The sequence below is a fragment of the Vulpes vulpes genome, chromosome 4, assembly GCF_048418805.1.
Source record: "Vulpes vulpes isolate BD-2025 chromosome 4, VulVul3, whole genome shotgun sequence".
NCBI classification, from domain to species: Eukaryota; Metazoa; Chordata; class Mammalia; order Carnivora; family Canidae; genus Vulpes; species Vulpes vulpes.
Genome location: NC_132783.1, coordinates 18,155,057 through 18,170,694, shown reverse-complemented (window position 1 = coordinate 18,170,694; position 15,638 = coordinate 18,155,057). Strand labels below are relative to the sequence as shown.

At 34.1% G+C, this 15,638-nt stretch overlaps 1 protein-coding gene across 16 annotated transcripts in view; it reads left to right on the top strand.

Moving 5' to 3' along the window:
* Positions 1-15,638, top strand: part of BLTP1 (bridge-like lipid transfer protein family member 1) — a 213,236-nt gene that overhangs the window by 124,700 nt on the left and 72,898 nt on the right. For all 16 annotated transcript variants that reach the window (XM_072755305.1, XM_072755320.1, XM_072755318.1 and 13 more), the window contains exons 43-49: positions 2,745-2,964; positions 3,429-3,587; positions 5,030-5,205; positions 8,193-8,368; positions 12,090-12,796; positions 13,210-13,455; positions 13,995-14,088. In XM_072755305.1, coding sequence (XP_072611406.1) covers positions 2,745-2,964; positions 3,429-3,587; positions 5,030-5,205; positions 8,193-8,368; positions 12,090-12,796; positions 13,210-13,455; positions 13,995-14,088 — 1,778 coding nt within the window. The remainder of the gene's footprint in view (positions 1-2,744; positions 2,965-3,428; positions 3,588-5,029; positions 5,206-8,192; positions 8,369-12,089; positions 12,797-13,209; positions 13,456-13,994; positions 14,089-15,638) is intronic.

Here is a 15,638-nt window from a genome sequence, read left to right as displayed (position 1 = left end):
AATGAGATTTCCATTTCCACTGATCAAATTGAAAACAACTAACACACACATGCAAAAAAAAAAAAAACACTAACACATTAGAACAGTATATGTTGGTAAAGAAAAGGGAAAACAGAGACTCTCGCATAGTACTGGTGGGTGTTTAAATTGGCACAAACTCTTTGAAGAACAGTTTGGAAATTTGTATCAAAATTAGAAAGGTAAAGTTCTTTCACCCAGTATATACCTGTCCAGGAATTCATTCTAAAGAAATGAATGGGGCAGCCTGGGTGGCTCAGTGTTTAGCGCCACCTTTGTCCCAATGCCTGATCCCGGGGTAACCCGGGATCCAGTCCCACATTGGGTTCCCTGCTTGGAGCATGCTTCTCCCTCTGCCTGTGTCTCTGCCTCTCTCTCTCTGTGTCTCTCATGAATAAATGTCTCATCTGATGGCTCATTTGCTTTGTTAATCACCTCAGGATAACTCTTTTAAAATAAGCTGTTTTAAGAGGAACAGAAGGGAAATCTGCTACCTAGTCTTACACAGTGTGAACCTCAGAGAGAGCTTCTGATACCCCTAACTATAGGGGAAGAATGAGGGAGAGGAGCAGTTTAGGATGTTTAGGAACTTAACTATTCAAGAATAGGGAAGGAGTCAGCCAGCCTTGGGCCAGCAGGTTTTTTATCTGCATTGTTACCTGCCTTTCTCACCCAGGAAATCAACCCTGTACTTGTTTCCCTTTTTGAAGCAAGTGTCTTGGTTGACTAATACTATTTTATTGTAACTTTAAAAATGAAAGTTACTGTTCTAAATTTATAGCAGGTGCCTTATTTTTGCTTTGAGTCAAACCATTCCATATTAGAATTTCCCCTGGTTTACTATAGACAATTGGCTTGAAGATATTAGGGTTTTGGGGTGTTTTTTTTTAATTGTACAATGTCTCCATTAATTCGACTGTTAAATTTCCATAGCTAGCAATCATTTTACATATGTAAAAGTTGCATTCCCTTTGTATTTCACGTGTAATTTCCTAATTGAGTACGTTTTATATTCATTCATTCATTCATTTTTTTTTCTTCTTCTTTTTTTTTTTTCTTTTGCCTCCCCACTTCCCCAGCTGGCGAGGCCCACCATGAGCATCTTTCCAACATTCTCCAACCTTCAGACCTAGGGTCACTTTCACCAGAAAATTTCTAGGGGATGGAACAGCAGCACATGGCCCTAAACTTCCCCAGACACCAGGGAGATACCTTATTTTAGCAGGATCTGGCTGTCAGGTCTATGGGTTAGGAGAAGCAGGCATGACCTGCTCTGATGGGACATCTTTTGTCTCTCATGAATAAATAAAATATTTAAAAAAATTAAAAATAAAGAAATGAATGCTCATAAATGCTCTATGACACATGTGTAATAATGTTCTTTACAATACTGTTTATAATAGGAAAATAATGGAAGCAACATAAATGATTAACCAGTTGAGGACTAATAAACTAGTGTACCTTGATACAGATGTGTACCATGGAGACTTCAAAAAGATGAAGTAAATCTCTTAAGTGAATATGGAATGGTCACCAAAGTGCCTGGATTAAAGTAAAAACAGAATATAGGGTGATATGTATCTGTATGTTAAAGAAAAAAAAAAGGATAAATATGTATATATGCTTTTATAGTTATAAATTATTTAAAGGAGGATAGATATAAGAAACACTTGAGTACTTCTAGGGGAAGGGATCTTTTAGACCGGAGCTCAGGGAATACAATTTATTGAATTTTCTTTGTGCTTTTAAAGTTTTTATTCTGTGTAAGTATTGTTCTTTTAATTAAAACATTCAGTAATAGTTTAATATACATTTTTTAAAAGTTTGAACTATTAGGCTTACTCTCTCTATATAGTATAGTTAGAAGCCAGGATACTTTTAAATTCTGAACTCTTCATCAGTCTGATTTCTTCCTGTTTGATAGTTTTTCCTAACCCCACAAACATGCCTTTGTTTATGGATTATAAAAGTCCTCTTAAGACTTGAATTGCAACACTTTGTTTCAGATCTCTTCTTTTCAGGATCTTTCTGTCTGTATAGACTTTTCTTGTACTATTTTAAACTGATCTGAAATTCTAACCTTAGATGTGATAGAACAGATAGAGATGGACAATTCTGTAATTTTTAAATTTTCCTCAGAGAATTGCTGGAAATTGTTTTTTACTTATTAGAACTCTACAAAAATCTCTTAAAGATTTTCGTTATCAGGGTACCAACAAGAATAGTACAGTATTGAGAATTTGGGGCTAGAAATCTTACCACCAGACACATTCTTCAGATTTCAAAGGGAGTTAATAATTTATTGTTTAAAATAAGTGAATGATAATAAAAGCTGTCCTTTGAATTGTCCTGTAAAGTTTAAAAAATTTTTTTTAAATATTTATTTATGATAGTCACAGAGAGAGAGAGAGAGAGAGGCAGAGACACAGGCAGAGGGAGAAGCAGGCTCCATGCTCCGGGAGCCCGACGTGGGATTTGATCCCGGGTCTCCAGAATCCATCCGTGCCCTGGGCCAAAGGCAGGCGCTAAACTGCTGCGCCACCCAGAGATTCCAGTTTTAAAACATTTTTATGTACATTTGAGATTCACCACAATCCTAGTAGGCACAATCTGTTCTGGTATAAACTGAATAGTAACTATCAGTAATAGCAACAGTAATAGTAGTAGTAGTAATTAGCAGTCATTTTTATATGCATAAGAAAGAGCCCTGTGTTGTCCTTTTGTAGGGCATTCACCCATATCATTCTTTGAGCTATACCAGTGGAGACACCGCCACAGATTCTCCAGTGCATGTTGGACGTCCCGGGATGCCAGTTAAGGAGAGTCCAAGGAAGGAGAGCCTACTCAGCTACCTGACTGGAAGCTTCCCAAGCTTGCACAACCTCCTAGAAGGGACTCCTCAACGAAGTAGTGCAGCTGTAAAAAGCAGCTCTCTAACAAGGACGGGTATATCCTAAGTTTTGACAATTACAAGTTTATTTCTATGTGAGAATTAAAAAAAAAAAAACCCACAGGACTTAAGTTCATTTTGATTTATACTTTGGTTGCATAACTAATCTATGTATTATACCTGATTTTTGAAAAAGTATTTGGGGAAATTGTTCTGTTTGTAACTTGTTGGTGTCTTCATGCCCTTAGTTTGGATTTCTAAATTGCAGCATTTGACATTATTATCAATCTAGTTGTGATATAGGATGATGTCTAAACCAGTCAATAGTAAATTTCTTCTTGTTATATTAAAAATAAGTTACTTATTAATGCCTTAACATCCAAATGCCAACATCATGCAGTGAGTTTGGAAATATCTGCAAAAAACAATTTAATCTCACTTAAAAAATAATTTACATAAATCACATTTTCTGCTTCTTATTATGTAAGTAATACTGTACTCAATAAGCCTTTATTTTCAGGAAATACAATGGCCACTGATATGTTATCTGAACATCCCTTGCTATCTGAGCCATCATCTGTGAGTTTTTATAACTGGATGTCAAATGCTGTGGGTAATCGTGGAAGTGTGGTGCAAGAATCTCCTGTTACAAAATCCGCACACAATAGTCTTCCATCAGGTATTGAGTTATCATGTTTCTTTGCTTACCTGTCTAAGGGGCATATGTAAATTTTAATAAAATCCTATTTTTCACAGAATGAAAATATATCAAATGTTTAATCTGTTTAGTTAAAATTTGCCCATATGAAATGCCTTTGTTAATACTGAATTGAGAGAATTAATTGTAAGCAGTCACTTGGTATTCTGTGGAAAGACAAATATGTCAAATATGAGATTGTATATAATTTAAAGAGTTTAAAACATCCAGCTCATGTAGCTAGTTTAAGTTTCAAAATACCAAAGGAGGTGAATGAAAAAAAATGCAAAGAATATGATATAATGTACCTACAGTACAGAAAATATTTTTTTAATTTTTTCAGATTCCTCTGAGAAACAATAACTAGCATTCTTTTATAGTTAGGGTTCTAAGAGGAATAAAATAATATTCTTGCCCTTGAGGAGAAATGAGGACAATTTATTAATTTTAAAAGAATACATATAAACAACAAGACTGACAGGGAATTCACCAAGAAATGTTGGTGGCTGTCTCCAGAAACATAAGTGGTGCCACCCTTCATTTTCTAGTTTTTCTTTTTTGGGATATTTTTCCACATTTACTAGATGCTTGTAAAAAAATTTTTTTTTAAGAATATGTGAAGTAGCCTTTGATTCTGGTTACTGAAGGCAGCTGAAATTAATCCATGTAATAGCTATTTGCATGTCTAGCAAATTTTATTCAGATAGAAAATATGAAATTATGATTGGTTGATAAGTGACTACATAGTCCTTTGTTTTGCTGGTGTGTGGATCACTCTTGAATCTGGAATCTGATCCTAATTATGACTGCATTCTAGTTCTTAGCGTTGGCTCTTAGTTGCAGAAGTTAGACGGACCACATTTCGATCAGTTCTCAGCAGTGTTCTAGCACTAGTCTAACTACTGCACGGTTTAAATTTTAAGAAAACCAGAAAAGAACATTTCGTCTTTATCTTGGGTCCTTTGCCTGGGGAGTTAAAGGATAAAGGGAATACATGGAAATAAATAGCACTATTTTATTTTTGTTCTGCCTTAGGAAAGCATAATTGGGAAGAAATTTATATGTGGGACTCTGACATCTGTGGCTTTTGCCCTGCTGCTGTCTGTAACTGTTCCTCAGTGCAAAGCTAAGGGGATATCAAATGTTTTTCAAAGATCTGGCCTTAAAATTCTGTATTTTGAACTGACTGGCTCTAAAACAGACTTCATGTGTGAGGATGACTGATACTTTCTGAAATTTTAGTTTAATTTCATTTTTATTATTGGATCATGTCTATAAAATGACCAAAAAGTGCTGGGTTGTTTTTTTTAAATAGTCTGGTTATACTGCTATAATAACGGGCTTCATGAGTTTATTTTGCTGTTCCTTTTTATGTTGTTATTTCCTCATAATCAGATTCTATTCTTGAACATTTACTCTGTTAGGTGTTGCACCCAATCTTCCAACAATACCCTCAGCCTCGGATTTCAACACTGTCTTATCTAGTGACCAGAATACGTTGGATGGAACACATTCTCAGCATAGTACTAGTCAGGATGATGTGGCAGGTGTAGAAGAAGCCAACCAAGGGTTTCCTGCTGTGCAACTTGCTGATGCACAGGTGAGCCAGTCTGTTTTTCTGTAATTATAGTAACCCCTCATTAGGTAGTTCTTAGCAGCTGGAACTGTCCAGTTATATGCACCTGGGAATTCTGGTGAAAATCTTTTTTTCTGTGATTGTCTGAGTCTTCATGCAAAAAAGGAAGAGCCTTTTAAAAGCACAGAGGTTAATTACAAATGCAAATTTAGCATCTGCAATAAACCAAAGAATAGCATGCAAATGCAAATTTAGCATATGCAATAAACCGAAGAATAGCATATAGTTAATTGTCCCATACAGTAACAATTTTGATATGTGGAGATACAGATCCACTAAATAACATAACTAGAAAGCTAAATTTAATCCTGTACTTTAGAAGGCTGTGTTAAGTGCTATGTTAAGATTTTCTGAGTGAGCATTTGGGAGGCCCTGAAGATTTTAAAGCAGAGGAATAAAGTGACTAGAACTGTACATGTGGAAGTATTATATAGGTTATTATATGTGTTAAATGGATTGAAGTAGAGAAACTGTAGGTGAAAAGATGAGTTATTGAAATAGTTCACATAAGTGATAAATGAGGCTTTTAGCTTAGATGGTTGTGACTTTGATAAGGTAAAGGCAAAATAACGTGGAGGCCTTATTCAATTAAATATAGGAGTGGAGAGCAAAATCCTTTGAAATGAATATTTTAGTTTGAATGATCACAAGGCAAGTGGGCGAGTGGGACCGTTGGTATTAAGAGATGTTGTTTTTTTCAGGATGAGAGACTCAAGGTCAGTTACATACTTAGGAGGAATTAGGAAGATCTCAATAAGAAAAAGAAAAAAGGGTAAACTAATAGAGCAAGATTCAGGGAGGAATGAGGAATGTTAGAATTTAGAGTCATTCAAAGAGAGAGATGTTTTAGACATAAAAAATTACTTTTTTTCTGAGAAACTAAGAGGGCATTAAGGACAGTTCACAATTATACAGTAAGTTTGCACATTGGTAGCTTCAATTTTCTCTTACAGTAGAAGGTAATTTATGTTAAGAAATATATCAAGCACTTTTAAATTTTCTTGAGACTTCTCCAAAACATTGGAGTAGTTTTTAGGGACTTCATTTTTTTTTTTTTTTTAAATTAAAGGAGAGTGGGAAAATAAATAACTTTTGTTGTTGTTTTAGGCTATAGAATACATTAATTGCATTTGTTAGCATTCAATACATATTTCTAGAGATTATTTTATTGTTTTACATATAAGACTATAAAATCTAGAAACATGAATATTAAATAATACAGTAAAAAATTCTGTAAGGTGATTTAAATATGTGTAGAGGTTAGAGTGAATATGAAAGAGAGCTTATCACAGATGCCCTAAAAGGATTGCCAGATAGTGTGGAGGACCTAGTTAAGAGTTTAGGTTAGTGTTGGGGTACCAGTGAATGGAATTTTTTTTTTCTTTTTAAAGATTTTATTTATTTATTCATGATAGTCACACAGAGACAGAGAGGCAGAGACATAGGCAGAGGGAGAAGCAGGCTCCATGCACTGGGAGCCCGACGTGGGACTCCATCCCGGGTCTCCAGGATCGCGCCCTGGGCCAAAGGCAGGCGCCAAACCGCTGCGCCACCCAGGGATCCCCAGTGAATGGAATTATATCATTTCCTCTCATTGTTGCTAGAAGCTCAGCTATAGGAGCAGAAGAAGATTGATCCAAAGCAGATGTAGCAATAAAAATGAGGGTGATAGATATAAACAACCTAGGAAGTTGCTGAAATGGAGTTTAAGCCATGATTATGGGGGAGAGGGGGAGAGAAGTCACATAACTTTGGAACTGAAGTGTTGATTGAGTAATATGCATGGTCAAAGGAGTCATTCAAGATGATAAATTAGGATTGAAAAGAAAAAGAAGGAAGTAAGTCAGGAGTCAGTTTCTGATTTGTATGGGGATTAACAAGAAGGAGGTGTGATAAATAACAAACATTAGGAAAGATGGAGGGTAGTTTGAACCTTGAAGAGGGAAGAGTTTTTCCATTAGAATGAAAGAGTAAAACCTAAGAAAGAATATCCCAAGTAAGTATATAAGGGAGAGAAAATTTCTTCCTAAGATTCTAGTCTAGTGTACAGTTGTTTGAATTCTCTATTCTAGGCCTTTAGGACTTCACAAGGGTAACCTGTCTTCCCAAGCACAAACAGATGAGATGACCGAGAGATAATTGAACATGTAGACTTAGGTCTTAATACATAAATGGCACTTGTCCATTTTAATGGTATTATTTAACTTCCAGGAAAAGATCACTAAGGGAGAATGTACAGTGAAAGGGTTATCCGAGGGCCATGGAAAGTACTGGATAGCACCTTATTTTGGATGTGGAAGGAGGAAAAGGAACCAGACAGCAAAGAATAAGCAGAGTGATTATAATGATCAACTACTAAACACATATAGTTGCTTCTGTTTGCATTAGCTCTTCGCGACTACAAAATCAGTTAATAAGAGATTTAACCAGAGTGTTTTATTTCCATAAGCATGTATGGTACTTAATACATAAAGAAAGGTCTTTTGTCAGAAAATAAATATTAAATGATTGTTACAACCAAGTGATACCATTTAAAAAAAAGTCAGACGTTCATAATATTACATATGAAATGTTTTAATATTAACATAGGAAGTTGATAAACTAGTATACCAAATTTTTATGGAAATGCAGTATATAGTCATGCCTTTTTTAAAAGCATGAAGTAGAATGATTGAAATTAGTTCACAATTTTATTTTCCTTGTAATTTCAGACACTCAGGCACGATGGAGAAATCTTTGTCCTTGTGATTAAAGATAAGTAGCACATAATAGATGCTCAAAAATACTGTTAGGTTTTAACTAAAATTAGAGCTATATTTATTATTACAGGTCCTTTTTTTTTTGCTTCACACTACAGTATTAATACATGTATTGAAGTAGGGTAAGAAAAAAGCCACAGGAAATGATGAATTGTTAGTGAAGCTAATTAATTAATGTGTTATGTCTTTTAGGTTGTTTTTAAGCCTCTTCTCAGTCATACAGGAATTCAGTCACAGGATGCAATGCCACTCTGCTACCGAATGTACTTTGGAGAACACCTTTCATTTTCAGGGACTTTGGACTGCCTTAGAGCAGATATTGTAGATTCAGACACAGCCAAAGAGAGAAAAGGCAAAAGAGCAAGAAGGTATGTTCTTTTGTTCTTTTTGTGTAAAATGCCATACACAGGTTCTAATATCTGTTTTTTAACTCTGTTTTTCTCTTATGCTAATGAGAAAGTAATTTTAATATTTTAATGAGAAGGTAACTTCCATTTATCAAAAGTAACCTCATTTTATTTTCTTTTTTATTTATTTTATTTTTTTAATAACCTCATTTTAAAACTTTTTGATTTTATAGATGATGACACCTGTGTTGAGGCATAGTTTTGTGTCATGTTAGTGTACATGAATCAGCCAAAGTACATTTGTTGTATATATACTCAGAATTTGTTTACTCTTGTAGTAGCTAAATTTTTATGATCTTATGCATTGCAATTTTATATATTTTACTTATAATTATTCCTAACCTCCATTCTGAATTGACTTGTATTTTCTATTCGAAATAGGGTAGAAGTCATATTGAGAGTATAGCCATGAGAAACAAATACACAGGAATGCTAAATGTAGCATGGTAAAAGTTAAGAACTTTTACTATCATTATTATCAGGGATAGTTCTTTGGTCTCTTTACTGCTTGAATAGGAAATATTATGCCCACTAATAATATTTGACTAATGAACATGAAATTTTACTTTGCATAGGTCTTGATTTGTATGTAGGAATAGTAGAACATGGATATAGGTGGCAATTAGGAGGTTTTGCAACATTCTTGGTTTCATCCAGGTTGTGTTTTTATAAGGGGGTAGATTAAAAGTAAAATGCACAGGTATCGCATATGTGTATCACACAGTTGGATAAGTGAAATGTTTTCCATCTGAAATAATTCTATTTAAAAATTTAAATAATTTGACAAAATCAGTTTAAATGTTTGGATGTCAATTATTAATAGAAAAATATAGCTTTCTCAAATTTTGTTTCAGGTGTAGATATCTGAGGATTTTCTAATGACGCAGGAACATGAAATTGCATTTTTTCTATTCAATGTTAGTGGGGGAAATTATCTTGGTTTTGTGACTTGGAAAAAATGTTTGTTAAAACATTAAAAGCTCTCTTACTACTTATTATAAGTGTGTAGGAAAATGCAAAATATAATAAACTAATATTTAGTAAATTATAATTTAAAACATTAGAAACATTGAGAAAGTGTCTTCTTTATAAAAATCTCAAAGGATTGTTTGAATAGCTCTTGCCATCTTATCATCATATAACTTGCAATTTAGAAAGAGCATCTTTTCTGTACCTTGGCATAATGCTGTACTCTTTTGTTAAGTATTGATGAGTTTCCAACATTTTTTCCTTGCACTTGTAATGTCATGAAATACCATCATGCGTTCCTTTTACAATGAAGTTTTTTGCCAACATCACTTCCTCTGGGATATCGCCATCCTTTTTGTTACCACTTTCCTCTTTATGCCAGTAAGTTTGCCTTCACTGAGTTCCTCTGGCTGCATATCTGTAGTTTCTAGAGCAATAGAAGTATCCACAATCTCCAATTAGTCATTTCTTCTATAACTCCATTTACTTTTAATTTACAACACCAATGTTATCATTTTTTTGTTTCATTACTGCATTTTTGTCTTTGCTGTCCAGTTCCCTCTTTTGACTATCCATTTTCGTAAAATGTCATTTCGGTTTGTCACGAAGAGGCAACACAGCTACATGCTTTACTGTCTGTGCATGAAATGAATAACAAATGTACATTGACCAATCACTGACTTAGATAATGTGATTGGTTAATGATCATGATGTACATCTGTTATTTATGTAGTGATTTGTGGAATGAAAAGCTAGCAGCAAGTTTGTACTCTGCAATTTTTCACAGTAAATTTTAGTTTAAAATTTAAATGGTGTTGTTAGGGGACTGGTGTTATAGAACCAAACCATGGCAACTGAAATCCATTCACATTGGAATCATCAAATTCAGACACCAGAGCACTAATACCAACCTACACTCCCTTATTACATTTAAAAGTTCTGTGTTAAACTTGTATTTCTGTTTGCAATAGCTGACTTCCATATACACACACACAGTGTATGTATCATCCATAGATATAATTAGGTTGTATATGTATTTGAATAATTATAGTTTATAGCCTACTTATTGGCTTACTAAATGCTATATAATACTGCCACAGACTAGACTTTCATCTGACCTTACTTTTTTATGTTCACAGAGGTTCTTTAAGTGACTTTGAACTTAATTGTCTTTGGCGTAGTTGCACTTAATATTCCTTTACATTTTTATACTATCACATCAGCTCTAAATACTCCACCTTCTTTTTACTGGCCCATGGTTAGCTTTTATTTCTCAGATCTCCTATAATTCCTCCTTAAACTCTATTTTTTTTGGAAATCTTTGCCACAGTACACTTTTCCTGGTCATTAATTTCAATTGGGTTTTTTCTTTTTTATAGCACATTATTCATTCTGCTAATCACTGTACTTTATTTTTGGGTTATAGTTTCTTGTACCAACATACATATCCTATCCTGTAAAGCTAGAACAGTTATTAGATTTAGCATAGGTTCTGACATGTAGAAGTTCTTTAAATAACAATTTCTTCATATCTTTGCTATCTCCAGATAAGATAGTTGAACGTAGTAGAGACTTAATATTTTTTAATTTAATTTTAACTTTGGCTCTATAGTGCCCATACTAACTCCTTACCTGTCTAGCTACTTTGGTCTTAAGTGATTACTTCCTTTTACTTGAATATCTTCTCTTTAAGGTTTTCTTGCCTCCATTATATGTTTTCAATTCTTATTCTGCAGTTGTGGATTATTTTAATTTCTTTTGAGTCTTCTCTGTCCTTCCATTCTATTTCTCAAAATCCAATCTTTCCTTCTCTGATGACACACTTAGCATTGATTGTAGTCTTACTATGAGCTTGTGCATTTTCATGATTATACCTCAAAGTGGGGTTTTTCTTAAAATAATAAATTCTTTAAGTTAAATTGAGAATATCAAAGCAGCTTCTGTTTCTTTTTTCTACTAGAAAAATTTTACCTATGTGACTACACATTCATATTGTACATAGGAGAAGAGGGGAAAATACTTTTTATTACAGCTTTGGTACCTGAGGTTCATTGTTATCGGTAGCTGGTTTACAGAAATCTGAGACAGTTTTGGCTTTTAAATATTAAAATTGACTCTATCATTCCTACATGAAAAGTTTCAGATAAGCAGGAGGATTTGCCCAAATAATTTTCATAGCTTTTTTGTGTGCATTTTTCATTTTTTGTTTCTAGTTGCCTTCCTCACTCCTTTCATTTTGGCGAAGTAAGCTGGCAGGGTTTCATTCAAATAGCAAATTAATTTATATAAATGCGATGAAATTAAATATGTAAACAGTATATTAACAGAGGGGGAGAGGATAGTTTAGATAGGTACCCTAATTGACCTATAATTGACTTTAAATTCCATTTACCATTTGGGTGTACCATCATACTGGCAAGAAAAAATGTTTTATTCCTTCACTGAAATAACTAACATGAACCTGATTTTAACTAGTTAGTTATGGAATAAGATCAAGAAGGAAGATTTAAAGCCTATTTTCCAACATAGAGAAGGCTGGCCTTGTGAAAAAGCATACTTGCTTTTCTGCTTGATTTCTTGCTTAAAATTATTTAAATGGCTTATAACATGTTTCACCTTGGAGGTTTTTTGCTAACAAACTAATAAAGGTTGGGCAGCTCTGGAAAAAAGGAAATAAAATCTTGTCACTTTCTTCTTTTTTCTGCATTTTTAGGCAAGGTCATGTGAATCTTCCTCCACTGGAGTTCAAACCAGCGTTGATGTTGGAAACCTTTAGCATCAGTGCTGTTGTAATGGAAAAGTCGGTGTGCACTCCTCAGAACTCTACCAGCGCTCTTTCTTTCCACGATCTCAACAAACGATATTATAATACCTTTCACTGTAACTTCACTATTTCTTGTCAGTCAATAAGCCAGCATGTAGATATGGCTTTGGTTCGCCTTATTCATCAATTTAGTACGATGATAGATGACATCAAAGCGACTCAAACTGACATTAAACTTAGCAGATATACAGCTGGATCGGCTTCCCCAACACCTACCTTCAAAACCAGAAAACACCGGGATTTTCGCTCCTCTGACTTCAGCCGCAGTTCTAGAGGAAGCCTGAATGGTGGCAATAGAGTAAACAATGCAAAGAACAAACGGACCAACAATGAAAATAACAAAAAGGACTCTCGAAACAAAAATTCGTTAGGAAGATCTGAAAGAAGAACTTCAAAAGTGTCCAGGAAAGGCTCAAAAGATGTGGTGGACCATATGACTATCCACATGGATGACTCTGATTCAATCACAGTGTCAGAGCAAAGTGAGCCATCCGCTGAGTGCTGGCAAAATATGTATAAATTACTTAACTTCTATTCACTTATCTCTGATCCAACAGGAATATTGGAAAAATCTTCAGAAACATTTGGACCAGCAGGTAGTGGATATTTTTATATTTGAAAATTTTCTTTTTAGAACAGCAGTAATACTAAAAGAGGTTGCTGATCATATTTTCTTAGTGTCATGAGTTAGATAATTAAAATGCCGAGAAAATTGCCAGTCATCCATGGAGCGAAAATAAGTAATGGCGGTTAGATAATCTGCCACCCCATTGTCCATCCTTCCACACACAGCACGGTCTTAAAGATTCAGACATACCTGCTTTTAAATACCTGGCTCTCTTATTTACTGTCAATACGATCATGGGAAAATGTTGAAGAATTTTAAAAATCATTTTGGTGAGGAAGAGGGCTGGTTTGAAATGGGAAGAAAGGTAAGATGCTGTTTGGAAGTGTCCTTCTGTTTCACAGTTTTCGTATCTAAATGCACATTCTTTGTTTCCTCATAAAGGAGTTCGGAGCCCTACAGAGCCAACATGTAAAGTTGTGTTTGAGAATGAACAAGACAGTAACAGTTTGACTAAGACACAGAGAAAGCGTAGCTTGGTAACTTCTGAACCTCAGCACGTTACTCTAATAGTGTTTGGGATTGGCATGGTGAACCGCACACACCTGGAGGCAGACATTGGTGGGCTAACAATGGAATCAGAACTGAAGAGGATCCACGGCAGCTTTACACTTAAGGAAAAAATGAAAGGTATGACGGCATTCTAACACTGCAGTTCTACTTTTCTGAAAAAAGCCAATGCCATGTCTCCAAAATTCCTACTTGGCAGTTTTTCTTCAAAAAATGAACTTTTCCATTTATTTTTATTTATTTTTTTAAAGATTATTTATTTATTTATTCGTGAGAGACACAGAGAGAGAGAGAGAGAGAGAGGCAGAGACACAGGCAGAGGGAGAAGCAGGCCCTGTGCAGGGAACCCTACCTGGGACTCGATCCTGGGTCCCCAGGATCATGCCCTGGGCCAAAGGTGGCACTAAACCGCTACGCCACCCAGGCTGCCCCGAACTTGTCCACTTGTATGGATTGGCATTAGTCTAATTTTGTGTATGTATGAATATATAGAAATAGAAATTTAAAAAAATAGTTTTGAAATAATTTAAATTTTACTACAAAAATTTTTTTAAATTATATTTTGTCATTGAATGCATTATGGATAAAATGCAACTTTAATACAAAGTACAATTATTTTATTTCCAGATTTCATATAATTCTTTTTTCTTACATTTAAGATGTTTTACATCAAAAGATGACTGAAACATGTGCCACTGCTCATATTGGTGGTGTTAATATTGTGCTGCTTGAAGGAATTACACCAAATATACAGTAAGTATATAAATTTTTATTATTTTCTTAAACTGTTTATTTTAGTTTTATAGGAAACTTAAAATTATTGGATGAATCCCATTTATGCTGAGCTTTGAGATGTGTATACATTATGTTACCAAATACTATCATCCGGTCATTAAGAATTTACCAAATGAAATGTTTTCAGAAAAAATAATTTTCTCCCTTTTTACAGTTGGTTTACTACATTTGGTTTACCCTTCCAAAAAACTGACTCCAGGTACATTGTCAGATCATATAACAAGAAAAAATGTTTACAATGCAAACTTCAGTTAAACATTCAACATGCAAAAGCTTACATAATTCAACTAGTTAGAATTTTAGTCAAAAAATACATACTGTTTCTTGATTTTATGTTAAGTAATCATTACTCAAATTCATGCTGGGTTTTAAAACTCTGTCTTGCCATTTTTCATTTAAAGAATTTAATAATAAAGCCTATGAGACTCTTCTAATAATATAGGTAAACTTTTTATAGTGAGTATACCATACATACCATATTACTTTTCTTTTGATTCTTTGCTCTTAACCTTTTCTTTCTAAGTACTACTCTTAGATCTGTTTTGAATTGTTCTGATGATGATTACCTACATACACAATATATTCAGATCATTAACCTATTATCAGTATATTTAACCACTGACTTTGTTCAAATGCTTGGGAATATATACTAATTTCCTTTCATTGGAGCAACTTTATGTTGTAACTACAAAATATGCTTTGATAATTTAGGTCAGATTTTGAGAATTTGCTCTTTCTTAATATAACTAGTTAATGTTCTATCATCTTACATTGAATTTGTCATGCTAAATACTGACTAGAGGATTTTGTTCAGCTGCATAAAAATTAGGTATTAATCATATATTGATTAATAACAGTTCTATTCATATTTTAAACATGAGTGATGTGATAACTGTCTTGGAGAACATTTCCTTCAATAGATGGTTAAGGCTGTTAGGGTAGCTTGGATCTGTAAGCCTAGAACCAAATAATATATTTCTTTATAGCTGCCTACATGGTACAGATCGCATTTCCTAAGCAGTCTGGAAAGACCAGGAAATTACAGTAGTTGTGACAGACAAGACTTTTTTTTTTATCATTCAGTGTGGGAGAAGGAGTATTATGATATATTAATTGCAATCTTACCAACTACCTACTGTGAGCCAGGAGCCTCACATAGATTATTTAATCCTAATCTGAATTCTGTGAACTGGGATGGTTTTATCCCACTTTATAGAAAAGTAAATTGAGCTTCAGAAAGATAAAAGCAAGTGCCTAAAATACTTTAAATCCTACAGTCAGTAAGAATTGTTATCTGAATCTGTGCTTCTGCTAAACATTACTCCAGACCTTCAGTTCCATGATTCCATTGGTGGCTCTAAATTTAAAATACATGGTTACTTTAACCTATGCAGCAAGTAAAACAAATTTCTTTAGTTGTCTCAGATATTTTATTTACTCTATCTTCTTGAATTTTTTAGCTCTATTATCTGTTATCTCTTAAGGACTTCACATAGTTTCTAGACTTG